General features: G+C 39.2%; 1 protein-coding gene across 4 annotated transcripts in view; it reads left to right on the forward strand.

Annotated features, from left to right (window-relative positions):
* Window positions 1-1,369: 1,369 nt before the first annotated feature.
* Window positions 1,370-15,381, forward strand: part of MEP1B (meprin A subunit beta) — a 30,357-nt gene continuing 16,345 nt past the window's right edge. Inside the window, exons 1-6 of one of the 4 annotated variants that reach the window (XM_031658756.1) lie at window positions 1,370-1,564; window positions 3,253-3,271; window positions 4,090-4,134; window positions 4,221-4,264; window positions 6,859-6,937; window positions 14,538-14,655. In XM_031658756.1, the coding sequence (XP_031514616.1) occupies window positions 1,502-1,564; window positions 3,253-3,271; window positions 4,090-4,134; window positions 4,221-4,264; window positions 6,859-6,937; window positions 14,538-14,655 (368 nt within the window). In that variant the 5' untranslated portion in view covers window positions 1,370-1,501. Of the gene's footprint in view, window positions 1,565-2,416; window positions 3,272-4,089; window positions 4,135-4,220; window positions 4,265-6,858; window positions 6,938-14,537; window positions 14,656-15,381 lie in introns of those variants that run through there. The other 3 variants (XM_031658755.1, XM_021930017.2, XM_031658754.1) reach the window with 3 other exon arrangements.

The raw sequence follows: 15,381 nt of genomic DNA on the forward strand, positions 1-15,381 counted from the left end.
TGGCCCTTCAGGCATGACAGCTTTTTCTGATACTTCTGTGCTTCCCTTGGCCTCAGGAGTTATTCTCCTCTTCCCAAGATGTGCCTTCTTCTGTAGAGTCCCTTTGCTTCCTTGTAGCTCTAGCCAAGAAGCAGGCCCATTTGATTTTGGATCCTACAATATATCTGGGGGATCTCAGGGATCAAGTGAAGAACTGACTATAACTACAGTTTTCAATTTTCCCTTTTAATTCTCATCCTACCCTCATAGGGTGGGAAGGGCTGGCTTGTACTCAAGAGCAACCTCTCAAACCTCTTGTCTATGCTACATGTCTCTTGATAGTCTTCTTATTAGCACAAAATGGGGTGAAGGCTAAGCTGGAGAGGGGAAGGGGAAACTAGAAAAATATTATTATTATTATTATTATTATTATTATTATTATTTTCAGATGGCGTGTCATTCTATCACCCAGGTTGGAATGCAGTGGTGCGATCTCAGCTCACTGCAACCTCCGCCTCCCAGGTTCAAGTGATTCTCCTGCCTCAGCCTCCTGACTAGCTGGGATTACAGACATGTACCACCACACCTGGCTAATTTTTGTATTTTTAGTAGAGATGGGGTTTCACTGTGTTGGCTAGGTTGGTCTCGAACTCCTGACCTCAGGTGATCCACCCACCTTGACCTCCCAAAGTGCTGGGCTTACACGTGTGAGCCACCATGGCCAAAATGAGTATTTGAAAAATATTATCCTGCATCATAAGTAACTTGAATAACTGCATCATAAGTAAGTTGAAGCCATGGGAACTGAGAGAGCAGGTTGTTTCTAAAGAGAAATTATCCCAAGAAAAGAAGCAAAAAGTGAGAAAGAATTAAGAGATGAATGGGAACATTATTTTATTAGAAAATCAGTGACCATTCCTACCTTTATGACCCATGTCCCACCAGTGTTTGCTTGATGGGAATTTTTAGGGATGAGGTAGATTGCTGTCTTACTACTTTATATCTGAATAACGGGTGTGCGTGATTTCTAGCACATTAATGGATTTTATAACTCAATAAATTATAGGCAGTCAATAAATTTTTATTAAATGAGTGACTGATAAAAAGCAGTGGACGTAACTGGAACTATTAAAGCGGCATGGAGCTATATGAGCAGAAGGAGTTTCATAAGATCAAGATTAAAAATTCATTTGATGTATATACTTTTTGTTCAAGTGGTGTTTATGGGTCTTGGGGACCAGTACATACATATTAGAGAATGTATTCATTAAGACGTCTCAGCCAGGCACTAAACTATTGACACAGGGAAAAAAAAAAAAAAAAAAACCAACGAAACAACTCTGCAGAGCGGGGTTAAAAATACTGGACTTTCATCCCTCGACTGGAGGTATTACTATAGCGTCAAGCTGACCTGCAATATGGATCACTGAGATCAAAGGCTATAAATTATAATGTTTGCCTTTTAAAAAGTAAATTCAACCCTGAATGTCATAGTTAGCTACTTTCAACTGGAAGCTACAACATGGATTTATGGAATCTGTCTTGGTTTCTGTTCTTGGATGCTCTTCTCATGATTTCTGGCTTGGTAAGTAAACAATATATAGAAAACAATTTAAAAATTTTGGGACAGTTGATATTGATTGTCAAAAAACAACTGTTTGTTAATTTTTTGTTCTTTATACATCTTGAAATGTTGATCTCAAATGAGTGTTTCTTCTTGGAGAGTAGAGGTGGGCAGGGTGTAGGAGGTGACAAATAGCCACACCAGAGTAGAGATGTTGACATAAAGTTATGTTTTCCTTTTAGTTTCATCATTGTGTAACAAGTTTTCTTTTGATGAGATTGTAAATGTGAATTTTGAAAATCATTCCATTTTTACTGGTGAATGAAATGCAGATTGCTCCACAGTTAACTTGAGACATAAATGAGTGTCACAGGCATCGTCAGTGCTTACAAAGTTTTGTAACACGGTATTTCTCTTCTGCTTCTTCATCAATTCAGACTAATCCTTCTACAATTTGGACTAATCTTTTCTATCAGGTAGTTTGTATCACAAACCAACTCAAGGTTTTAAATGAAGTTTCAAATGGCTGGTGGAAAACCTTCAGTTGTTATTTTAAAATAACAATTATTATATTGGGGTGATATTCAATAAATAGGAACTAGAGCATTGCAAACAAAAGATATTGATGAATACATATTAAACTGTAATTAGGAATAAATCCTTGATAATTTTATTCTGTAGGTGCCCTGGCATTCCTCTGGGAGTGTATGCCTGTGTGTGGTTATAGTGTGAAACATGCAAAGCACTTGTTAATGTCAAAAATGATGGTAACTTTCCATCCAGTTCATTCCCACATTTTATTAAACACTCCAAATGATTCTAATATTTAGATATGTAAGCTGTATTTGAATAAAATTGTACTTTACACTTTTGTGACAATTTATTACAGCTCACAATGTGCTTTCTTTCACATTATATACTGTAACCCTCACAATACCCAGGCAAAGCAGGTATTGACCATATTTTATAGATAGTTTGAGTACTTGGAAGGTGAACTGAATTACCCTTAGTTAGAAGAACCAGTAACATAACCCAGACAGTCCTATGAGCTTTTTTATTTAATTACACTAAGACATTTCTCAGGTTTACTTAGTTTTTTTTTTTTTTTCCTTTGGACATGCAGTCTGAGTTTCATTGACCATTTGTGGAGAATCTATTTTCAGAAAAAAAAATTAATCACAAAATGTCCCCTTTTTTTCCTTAAATATTTGTATTGTCTTTGAAGGCAGAATTATTCTGGGAGAAACATGAACGTAAAATAACTTGATAAATGAGTCATGAATAAAATTTCTTTTTAAAGAATTGTTATAAATTACAATATTATTTCAACATTGAGAATAAATTATTAGCTTTTTCAAACATTGCTCCATGAATGCTTCAGAAAATCATGTGTAAAGTGAGCACTTATTTGAGAGCTGGAGTCTTACGTTCTGCCTTTTTTCCCCCCATTTTTTGAAGTTGGTTTCTTGTTTCCTTCACCTTCAAATTGATTTAACAGGCAGTTTCATTTTCTATACGAAATGAGAAGACCCTTTGGTCAAAAAGTCATCTTAGACTTCAATTTAGCCATCCTAAATACATGTCAGGAAATAATCCATAATATTAATGACAAAACAAACAAACAACAAATGGTTAGATATAAACTGAATCCAAGAAGACCATTCATGGGCATTATAATAATATATTTTGTTTATGTGTTTATTTCCCAGTCAACTCCAGAAAACTTTGGTGAGTCTATTTTGAGTTTTGCTCTAGACTATAGAGAACCTAGGACGTATTTAATGCTAAATATCATACATAATTACATATGCATAATTGATGCATAATTGCATTGAACTTTGATCTAACACTGGATTCTTTTGATTTATGGAGCGACATTTTATTGTCCATGTTCCAAGGTTCATATGCCCAGCAGAGAAATAGATGGTGGTATAGGAAAGGCCAAGCACAGTGACTGACACATAGACATCCCATAAATGCTTGCTGTTATTGTTTTTTTGTGTCAAATCAGATGGACCTATTAATAACAGTCTACTCAGTATTCACTTGCATACTCAGAGATTTGGCCATATTATATACACCTTTGCAACTTAAAATAATAATTCAAGTTTAACTTAAGAATTTTGCTTGAAAGTTCCAAGGTATACTACTAGCAAGTGATATACATGTATGCGTAGATTGGGCTAGTTTGACCAAATTTAATCATTTGTTTCTTATTTAATCTAGTCTTCTAGTCTTTCAAATTAAGCTTAATAACATATGGAGTGACCAATTTCTTATTCCTGAAGTCATTTGACATTCAAGGAAAGTCGATAGGACAGAATACATACATAAAAGCTCTTTGGAGCCCAACCTGGCACATAGGAGATTCTTAATCAATCACTCAATCAATCAATTAATCAATGTATGTTGAGTCTGAATCTAGTAGTAACTTACTTGAGGCCAAAAGAAACTCACTTAGTTCTGATTATATAAATGATAAAGGTTTTCTCCTTTTATAAACATAACGTTCAATTTTGTTGTTGTTGTTGTTGTTTTAATCAAAGACGTAGATGGCGGAATGGACCAGGACATATTCGATATCAATGAAGGTTTGTGGATTTTTTTTTTTACATAATCTCTTAAGTATAGAGTTTGAATCCAATTTGCTAACATGAATTTTTATCTTTACTCTTAGGTTTGGGACTGGATCTTTTTGAGGGTGACATCAGACTTGATAGGGTGAGTTGAAACAGTGTAAGGAAGAATCTTCCATTAACCACTGCAAGCCAAGTTCAGAGTAACTAAGAAAGATTAGACAGCATGAATTTTGTTAAGCCCAACTATCTCTAAGGGTGTAGAATCATGGCGACACATTTATTCAATAAATATGTTATACTCAAAGAAATGCATATGATTGTGTCTTCATCTTTCATTACTCAGATTTCTATGTGGTTCAAGCCACCATAACTCATTACATATGTCTTAGTCTTATTGATTTGACTGATTTTCATCATTGGAGTAATATGACATTTTCATTTTAAAATAGGACCTCACAGATTCAATCTGGTGGAAGCAAAATTAAGCTGAATTTGTAAACATCTTCAATGAATCAGGCTTTTTACCACACACAAAAAATAGATTTTGTGACTTCTACCCTGGCCTTAGCTAAAAATTGCCAAGTTAAGACCCTCCTAAACCTATTCATAAAGAGTGCTGATTCTCATCTAAGTCATCATGCCACACAGATAAACACAGGTACCTTGCATGTAGATTAGGGGGACTAAAAAGTTCATTATCATAAAAGCACTATTTTTTTCAGTGTTCTCTCACAGAATGGAAATAAGCACTAGTTTTCAAAAGAAAAGATATAGTTTATTGTCCACTAGATTGAAAAATATTAAGAAACTTACTACTTACTATCCCTTTTGGTGATGATAGAGAGAAACCAGTATGCTTGTTTAGGAATGTGTTTATAACATGTTATTATACTGGAGAGTATATAAGCTTGAAAAAAAGAAAGAAGATTTGATTTGATAAGAGCTATCATAATTTAAAATATGTACACCATATGACCTAGAAATTATCCAGTAGATCTTTTCGTGTAAAATTCTGCTCTTCCTTCCAACACAGTCCTGAGTCACTCCCTTACTTCCTATGTCATAAGCATCAACATCCCTTACAGTCCTCCCACCCTCAGGAAACAGAGCTGCAGTGTCCCAGGCTTAGTCCTGAGCCTACTCTTCTATCTGTACTCTCTCTTGATCTCACCTTGGTCCAGGGATTTAAATGTCATCTCCATGCCAATTAATCCAAAGGCATATCTCTGGTCCTTTCCTTTCCCTGAGCTCCAGACTGGTCTATCCAAGCGCTAATTTGCCAGCTCCACTTGAATGTCTACAAGACATCTCAGACCTAAGGTGTCCTCTGATCATGTGAACCCTGACCTTCCCCCTAAACTGTTCCTCCCCACTCTCCTCTCTTCATAAAGTCATCCTCACAACCTGACTCTACTCAACTGAACACATAAAAACTTCAAGAGTCACCTTTGCTTCTCTTCTCTCCTTCACTCCCCATCCAGCCCATCAGCAAGTTCTGTCATTTCTAGCTCTAACACACACTGCAAGTTGTCTACTTTTCTCCAGCACTCTAATTCAGGCCCCATCATCTCTTGCCTGGCTTTTTCCATTAGCCTCCTAATTTATCTTTCTATTTCAGATATGGTTCCCCCATAATCTTTTCTACCCTGTTACTTGTCCTTATCTCTCACGCAAAGTCATTTTTCAAACAGGCAGTGACTTCATTTCACCTCCTGGCTTGAAACTCTTCCATAGTTACCTATGGGTTTAGAATCATCTCCGGATTTAGCCCTAGCCTTCTAAGCCTAGCATGACTTAGCTCCTGCTTCTCTCCTCCCCTCTCCCTTCCCCTCTCCAATCTTTTCCTCTCCTCTTATCTCATCCATGTGTTCTCTTCACTCATTAGGCTACTGGTCTCAACACATATTCAAAACATACCAGGCATATTCCCACCTCAGAAGCAGAATAACTAATGTTCCCTCTGCCTGAAACCACTTTCCCAGGACCCCTTTCAACGCTGGTTCTTCTTGCGATCCTATTTCCCCTTAAATGTCATCCCTTCAGAGAGGCCTGTCCTGATCACTCCATCTCATGTACTCCCTCATCCCTCTGCCCTTGTTCACATCTGTCTTTCTAATTTCCTCCCTATTGCGTTCATCATGCTTAAACATATATATTTTTTCATACTGTTTCTCTCCTCCACTAGATATAAGCTCCATGAAGCCAGGGACCTTTATTACCAAGGACTCTCTATTCTCTAGGACAATATTCCATTTGTTGACTGGGTAAATACATTAGTAAAATATTATTCATTTTCCATTACACAGTTTAAAATCCTTTAAACATTTTTGAAAACTTTGACCCAGCACATGTGTGACTTTTTCTGATATTGTGATATCCAGATCATCAAGGTCTTGCTATCACTGTTTTCTTGCCTATTTTTAATCTTTAAGTGTGGGAAACTAACCTGTAAATCTACCAATATTTGTAGTTCAGTTTTCCAACAGTTATTTTTTGCATTATTCCTTCTTCAACTATATTAACAAAATTAATGATAGAAATTAGTAATTTCTTCCTAGAAACTTTGTTATATTATGATAAAAGTAGGGCTACACACACACACACACACACACACACACACAGTTTGTGCGAACTGGGAGAGCTTTAAAATTCATTTATTTCTAGATTAACTACTGATTGTTTCCTAAGTGTTTGCCTTATTCATTTAACTAGCCCTTTTGCATTTATTTTTGACAGGCACAAATTAGAAATTCCATCATTGGAGAAAACTATAGATGGCCTCATACCATTCCATATGTTCTAGAAGATAGCTTGGGTTAGTATGTGCCTTGGAGTATTCACAACTAATGTATGTTTCTGATAAAATATGATTACAATGTTTCAAAGGGTGGGCTTATGTGGTCTTTAAGGTTTTGTTTGATTTGCTCCTTTGTGTGGCTATGTACATTTACTTTGAAAAAAATAAGCAAAATGAACAATGAACGTAACCTAAATGATTCTGTCTGAAATATTTAGTGTCTTGACCAATACAGCAATGCATTCAACCAACAGTTATGGAGAGCCTACTGTGTTATGCTAGGGACATAACGATTAGGGAGCCAGTCTTTTTTTTGTGGGGGAGGGCCTCTGCATCATATATTCATTGAACCAGTGCAAAAACATCTTTTGGGGAGCAGGCAGGCCAGGCCAGGGTCCCGGGAGGATACTGGGGGTGCGGTGGGGGTGAAACATGGAAGAAGAGGGCCTTGCTTCCTCTTCCCATGGCAGGTATGCCTCCTTCTCCTGGAGTCTGGATCCCTGGTGAATGGGGCCACTGACTGACTGTCCGTCTGCCTGTCCCTCTCTATCCCTGCAAATTTGGGGAAGAAGAGTCCTTGGCAGCCCGGGGCTGGGAGCCCAGGTCCTCTGGTGCCTCCACTGACTCGGGCTTCGTGGCCTTGGGCTCTTCGGCCTTATCCCTGTTTCTACTGGCCTCCTGGAGCTGGTGTCACTGCGTCACCTCGGCTTTCAGATTCTCCAAGTCTTTTTGACTGAGAGGAATGAAGAGGATGCCACTGATGCCTCTGAACTTCTCCAAGATGCTGGCCATGCCGGGGGCTGTGAAGTTGAGGGGCGGGATGTTGTTGCTGGAGCCATTGCGGTAGATCTCATTCATGGCGCTCCGCAGGACCACGGCTGGCTGGGTCAGGCATTTGGGGTACTCGGAGCTCTCCTTGATCTTCTCCTGGTCCTCGCCCAGCTGGGTATTACGGAGGGTGTGCAGCCCTTCCTTCTGGTGCTGCAGGGCCCACCGGAACTCAGCCTTGCTCTCATAGACCCAGGCGATGAGATGGTGGCCAAGGCCACCTTGAGGGCCTTGGGCCCGTGGTACTTGGTGCTGACGGCCAGTGCGTTGTCCAGGAAGCGTGGCGACAGGTCGTACTCCATCACCCTGTGCAGCAGCCGCCTGATGCTGTCCAGCACGCCACCTCGGGGTGTCTTCCCCAAGCACCAGCAGCGTGAGGTAGCTGGCGCCCCACAGCAGGCTCAGGGCCGGAGACAGCTGCCTGCTGGTGAAGCAGTGCAGGGCCAGGTGCATGTTTTCCTGGATGGTGTTGGGGTGCTCGATGCCCGTCACCCGCACGCTCATCAGCACTGCCTCCTGCTGGCTTCTCAGGGCCTCTGCGTACTCATGATGTAGTACCTCATGCGTACCCATGATGTAGTGGAGGCGGGCGAGGAGGCGCAGGCAGGCGCAGATCTCCACGTGCACCGCTCCCTACACTTTGCTAAACAGGTGCAGGGCCTGATTGATGGGCTCACAGGGAGCCAGTCTTTATTTTAAAGCAGTGGTTTCCCCTGTGACCAAGTATACATATGACAAAACGCATAAAATAAACAACTAAACAGAACTGGAAGAACTGGCATTGTTTTATCAACATTTTATTTTGCCAGGTCAGGAACTTCAACAACGTAACATGATAAAAGAGCTTTTATCATCCTCTTTTCATACAATAAATAATGTTATTAGTTTAGTATTAAAATGTTAAAAAGTCAGAAGAATCAAATTCAAAACTAAGGGCAGCTTTTCTATAGAAGAAACTTAAATGTGTTGGAAAACTCTAAACATGGTCTTCATTTTATCTATGGACTAGTGACAATGATGTCACTGACCAGCATTAGTGTAGAAATTGCTGTTTGGGAAAAGTTTGAGTAAAAACCCTGCTATAGTTTTTGAATTTTCTTTTTCTTTTTTTTTTCTTTTTGAGACAGAGTCTTGCTCTGGAATGCAGTGGCACGAGCTCAGGCTGGAGTGCAGTGGCACGAGCTCGGGCTGGAGTGCAGTGGCACGAGCTCGGCTCACTGTAACTTCTACCTCCCAGGTTTCAGCAATTCTCCTGCTTCAGCTTCCCGAGTAGCTGGGATTACAGGCATGTGCTAGCACACCTGGCTAATTTTTGTATTTTTAGTAGGGACGGGCTTTCGCCATGTCAGCCAGGCTGGTCTCGAATTCCTGGCCTCAAGTGATTTGCCTGCCTCGGCTTCCCAAAGTGCTGGGATTACAGGTATGAGCCACTGCACCCAGCCTGTTACAGTTTTTTAAATTTTCAACTTTTATTTTAGATTCGGGGGTAAGTGTGCAGGTTTGTTACACAGGTGTGTTGCATGATGCTGAGGTTAGGGGTCCAAATGAACCCATGACCCAGGAGTTGAGCATAGCACCCAATAGGTGGCTTCTCCAACCCTTTCTCCCTCCCTTTCCCCTCTTGTAGTCCCCAGTGTCTTTTGTTCTCATCTTTACATCCATGTGTATGTAATATTTAGCTCCCACTTATGGGAAAACATATGGTATTTGAAAACCCTGCTATTTTCCTTAAGGATCATGCATTTCAGTGGAGATTCACAAAAAAGTGAATTATGATAGAATGGAATAAACATGATTAGTGATATGTTCAAAGAGCTATGGGAGCACATTGGAGGGGCATTAAACTCAACCTGGATAGAAAAGCATATGCATTATAAGCAGAGGACACTATATAGCAGGACTGCCACAAAGGTTGTATAACTTGTACACTATACAACGGACATGACCTCCTGGAGCTGGTGCCGCCATGCCACCTCGGCTTTCAGATTCTGCAAGACTTTTTGACTGAGAGAAATGAATGAAGAGTGCCATTAATGATGCAGAGCTGCTTCAAGAGGTTGCTCTCAGGTGGCTGGGCCAGGAAACAAGTGGAGCTGATACCAGGTTTACGTTCTTTCTGTTCACCAGGAGGCGTTTGTTTCTTTGTGTGAAAGTGCTGTTCACCCGTCTGGACAGCCAGCAACTGCACCCCCTGCTCAGATGTAGTGCCTCTTTCTAATCTGCACACAGGCACCATGTGGGCTAGTGTGGCCTCTGATAACAAGGGAAGGGTGCTTTAGCCAGATGCACCACGATCTGCTAAGGCTTGAAGAAGGTAGAAAACCCTGAGCTGGAATTTAGATTGAGAGTGGGGAGATAGGAAGTTGAGCAGGTAGGCAGAACCCAGGTGGGAAAGGACTTGGGTCTTTCCCATGTTAAAGAACTTGTTGTGTATACTAATAACATGGAGCCACCAAAAGTATTATTGTGGCAGTGAGATTGTTAAAATTGCAGTTTAAAATAATCACTTGGGTTGAAGTATAGAAGATGTGTCGTTAGTGGGGTAAAAAGAAGGTAGGGAGACCAGTTAGAAGACCAGTGAGGAAATTCAGAGAAAGAATTAAGAGATTCCTAACCAAGACTTTCTCAATGGGGATAGACAAGAGTGGATAAATCTAAAAGCTATTTGGGAGGCATTTGTTAGACTTAGTGATTGACTGTAAGAGGTCAAAAAGAAGGTGGATGTAGGTAATGAGATTCTAGTGCTCAGGATTCAGTCCTGGGTAGCTGAGTGGATGGTAATGTCTTTAACAAGAATGGAGAATTTAACCTTGAGGAGCATGAGACAGAGAAGTGTGGTGGAAATTAGCTTTTGGCATGCAGAATTTGAAATGTATCAGAGTCACTGTGGTGGAGATACTAAATAAAGTGTTGGTATATGACCTGGTCATTCAAGATCGAGAAATATTTGGGAGTTATTAGGATATAAGAGATGGTTGAAGCTGTGAGTGTGGATGAGCATTTCACACAGTGCCTTGCACAGAACAGGTGCTCCATAGATAACTGGATTTTATTGATTTATCCTGGAAGGTTGTGTTGAATAAGTAAGAAGATGGTCGAGAATGAAACTCAGTGCCATGTTTTGGAACTGGTATAGAAGGAAGATCTGGTGGAAATTATTGAGAAGGGGGAATTGGCCAGAAACATAGATGAAAAACTAACAGTAGGGTAGGGAAAGCCAGGGCAGGAGTAGTTAGCAGGGTTGGAAGCCATAAAGAGCAAAGGGAGCATGAGGAGAGAAAGAGGTTCCTTGACTTTTGGAATCAGGAACCTGAAAGATTTTGAATATATATGTTTTTTAGTTTAGTCTTTTGATTAAAAAATTTTTAAGTTCTTTTATTTTAATTCTCCTTCCTTTCTTCCCTCCCTCCCTCCTTCCTTCCTCCCTCCCTCCCTACCTTCCTTCCTTCCTTCCTTCCCTCCCTCCCTACCTTCCTTCCTTCCTTCCTTCCCTCCCTCCCTCCCTCCTTCCTCTCTGTCTCTCTCTCTGTCTTTTTTGAGATGAGTTCTTACTCCATCACCCAGGCTTCAACCTCTGCCTCTCAGGCGTAAGTGATCCTTCCACCTCAGCCTTCCAAGTATCTGGGACCACAGACGTATGCCACCATGCCTGGCTAATTTTTTGTATTTTTGGTAGAGATGGGGTTTCACCTGTTGTCCAGGCTGATCTTGAATTCCTGAACTCAAGCAACCCACCCGCCTCGGCCTCCCAAAGTGTTGGGATTACAGGTGTGAGCCACCACGTCCAGCTATATTTCTTTTTTCTTTTTTTTTTTTTTTAAATTATTCTCCTAAGTATGTTCCATGAAAGATTAGGGAGCTTTAATTTTATATATCTCTTAGGCTATATATTTTTTGCCATGTATTTAACCAAAGCCATCTAACATTATAAGCTTTAGTTATTTTTTAAACAACATTATAAACAACATAATGAATGCCTTGAGGACAAGAGCTATTTTTCATCTTGCAAATTGGAGGATTACCATAGTCTCTGGCATCTTATATGTAATAATATTTTTGAAATAAATTGATAAGCATATGTATATATATATATAAATGAAAAATGTTAGGTAAAAATTCAGCCTAGATCCTACCATCCAAGCTGTGCACATTTTTACGTAGTTATAACTATGACGTCTTAAACTTTTTGTTCTAATTTTTTCATTTAATGTTATTGCATTTTTTCATATTGTATAGTCTTTATAATAGAATCAAACTTCAAATTGTTATAGACTAATTTTTTAAATTATGTGATTTTGATTATTTCTTATTTAGAAAATACCTTTGTTTAATATTGTAGAATTCAACTTATTTTCTATGTTCAAATTAAGAAAAGTATCCTTATGTTTCAGAAATGTATACCATCTTCAAATGACTCAGACTAAGAAAATTACTAAGCAAGGCCACTCTTATAGGTAGCAAAAGTAAACACCTATGAAAGGTTGATTTCTGGAAGACCCTATTACTCAGATGCTAGTAGGTCAACCTGTGAAATTCTACCAGTAGGACTGTAGTCTTTGAGCTTGAACTTCAGATGTTACCTGGCTGGTAGATGCAACTTCCCTGAAAGGAGTAACACTCAAAGCAGCGATTTATACTTTCCAGGGCCTAAGTTATAATTCCTTGCCTTAGCACCAAGGGAGAAAAGGCAGTGGGGGAGGCTGAGGGTAAAGAGTTGGGGATAGAAATGAAGGGGAAGGTGCTAGAAACCTGAAGGGGCTACTAAGGGGAAACAATCCTGAACAGCTGCTTACTGAACTCCTAGGACTGCCAGCAACTTGCCTTATTTTCCGAAGCCTGGGGATTTCTATGATATGGTTCCAAGTGGAGCTTTCTGTATCTATAAAGCAAGGTTAACTAAGGCCCTTGGTAAATAAAGTCATATGGAAAATAAAGATCTTATCTTGGTAAAGGGCCTCAGTGTTTATAAAGCTTTCACATGTTACTTTATTAATTCAAGAAACTGTCCTCATTAAGTTTTGATAAATGGCCTAAACTAGTATGCTCTAAAAGTTCTGTTTAAAACAGTGATATGGTGGTCAGTATTATCATACCTTATTTGAAGGAAATATTACATTTGAAATAATGACCCAAACATGATACTTATAGGACAGAACATTTTGAATGTTACAGCCATCCGTAGATACACACACACACACACACACGCACACACACACTATGCATACTATTTCAGGGTGTTCATAGACCTTCCCATCTGAATGTCCTCAGATTAAAAGCCCGGCTGTGAGGCTTTAAATACATATTATAGCTTCTCAGATTAAGTATGTGGTGACAATTTATTTTGATTGCCTGTGATCCAATGTCTAATGGATCCAATTTGTAATCCTCTATTCATTAAAATGATAAAAACAATACTCAATGATGAAAAAAGATTTTGATGACATAATATTTAGTGAAAAAATAGTTGGTAAAATGCTATGTAGGTGACTTTATTTTTTATAGAAATATTAACATATGTATGTTATATGTGTATTCAAAGGCAAAATGTATGGTAAGGGTGATTGATTATACCTGGATGATAGGATTTTAAATTTCTTTTTATTAATATCAACATTTTAACTTATTTATAATGATGGTGTATTACTTATGTGGTATTGTAAAAGTCTGAACGTAGTGCCTTTTACAACTTATGGATTTTAGGGTCTTCCCTATGTGAATCCTGTTCTTGATCTTCTTAGACCTGCCTCAACAGAGGCATACCAAGTAATCTTCCTTGAACGTCTATGCAATGGTTACTCAAGAAGGGAGAAAGGAAATGAACATTTGACAAATGCTAATTTTACTTGGAACTTCACGTTTACTTTCTCTTATTATCCTCACAATATCCTGCAAAGTTGATTTTATTTCCTCACTTAACTGATAATAACACCAAAGCTCCAAAGGTTGATTGAATTAGCAAAAGTTTTATGTCAAAAGTAAGTGGTGAGGATAGAGAAGAACTTAGGTGTGTCTGGCTCCAAAGTCCAAGCACTTCCCCTCTGCCATACTGTCTCCTACCTCCTGGCAGGCTCCCATTTTTCACTTCACTAGGACCTGGCCATATGATGCCTCTCCATGTGCATCTGATACAGCCCCTTCCTCCTGGTCACTCACAAGTTTCTTTTCCTGCATATTGTTTCTTCTATGCCTCTGCCTTCTTTGAGCTCCATATCCATATCACTCTTATATCCAAAGCATTGGCTCTTACCCCTATTTTGGGCCACGAACTCACTTGCAGACCTCATGAAAGCTCTCCCTAGAAAATGCACTTTGCGTATGTAGATGTGCATGCACACACACACACACACACATGCATGCTTTGCATACTATTTCAGGCTGTTCATAGACTCTCCCATCTCAAGATCCTCAGATTAAAAGCCCAGCTGTGCGGCTTTAAATACATATTATGTCTTCTCAGATGAAGTATGTGATGGTGATTATCTATTTTGATTGCCTGTGATCCAATGGATATGTTCTCTGAGGTAAAGAAATGCATTTTTATTGTTTAGTAATGCACCATTAGTGAGTGCTAGAGAAATATGAGGCCAAATAAGGGATCTGAAGAATAAGCAGATACTGTATATGATATTCAATGGGTACTGAATTCTAATTTTTGTAAAAATAAAAGACTCAACATTCATGAAGAGACTAACTCATGATAAGCAATACATTACAATGGCCTGCTTCCATGGTAGATTTTTCAATGGTGATTGTTTTAATAAGTATATTTTTGTTTGTTTTCTTCCTTCAGAAATGAATGCTAAGGGAGTTATCCTCAATGCATTTGAACGTTATCGCCTAAAAACCTGTATTGACTTTAAGCCTTGGGCTGGAGAAACAAACTATATATCAGTGATCAAGGGCAGTGGGTAAGTTGAAGACTTAGTCTTCCAAGGCATCTAAGGAGAACTCTAGTGCCTGGGACGTTACATTACAGCAATCGTCCTAGGCTCTGATCTTTAGGAAGGGGTGGGGACTTTCTTGCTAGTTGCTGGAGAGTAAAAAACAACTGGATCTAGTTTTCGTAGACATAGAAATTATATTCCCATACACGTAACCACCTTTAGACAAAGTGGATGGGATTGCATGCCATCAGACCCACAACCTTGTGAATTTCAGGCCGTTTGTAATTTACATACTCTTTATCCCTTTCAAGTAAAAAAATGTGTATTTATGCATGTCCATGTCTGTATTTAAGCTTATTTTAACCCAACCACTCTTATTTCTTGAGTTAAGAAGGCGACAGTATTATTTGTCTTGAGCTCAGCAATTCTGAGTGATTGCTGTCCCTGTAAAGTCCTTGTTTAATGGGCACAGGCATACCAAGGAGGATCTCAAAGACTTTGAAATTCACAGGAAAAACCAGGTCTGGACCACCTTGGGGATGATTTGCTCCTATGTAATATCTGGCGTTAGGGCAAGTTCTTTAAAGATCACCTGGTCTACAAGGTTTTTTAATATTATACAATACCTGGTATATTAGGCTGTTCTTGCATTGCTGTACAGAAATACCAGAGACTCGGTAATTTATACAGAAAAGAGGTTTAACTGGCTCACAGTTCTGCAGGCTTTATAGGAAGCATGGTGCTGACATC

This window comes from Papio anubis, chromosome 19 (assembly GCF_008728515.1).
Source record: "Papio anubis isolate 15944 chromosome 19, Panubis1.0, whole genome shotgun sequence".
In the NCBI taxonomy this organism is placed as follows: domain Eukaryota; kingdom Metazoa; phylum Chordata; class Mammalia; order Primates; family Cercopithecidae; genus Papio; species Papio anubis.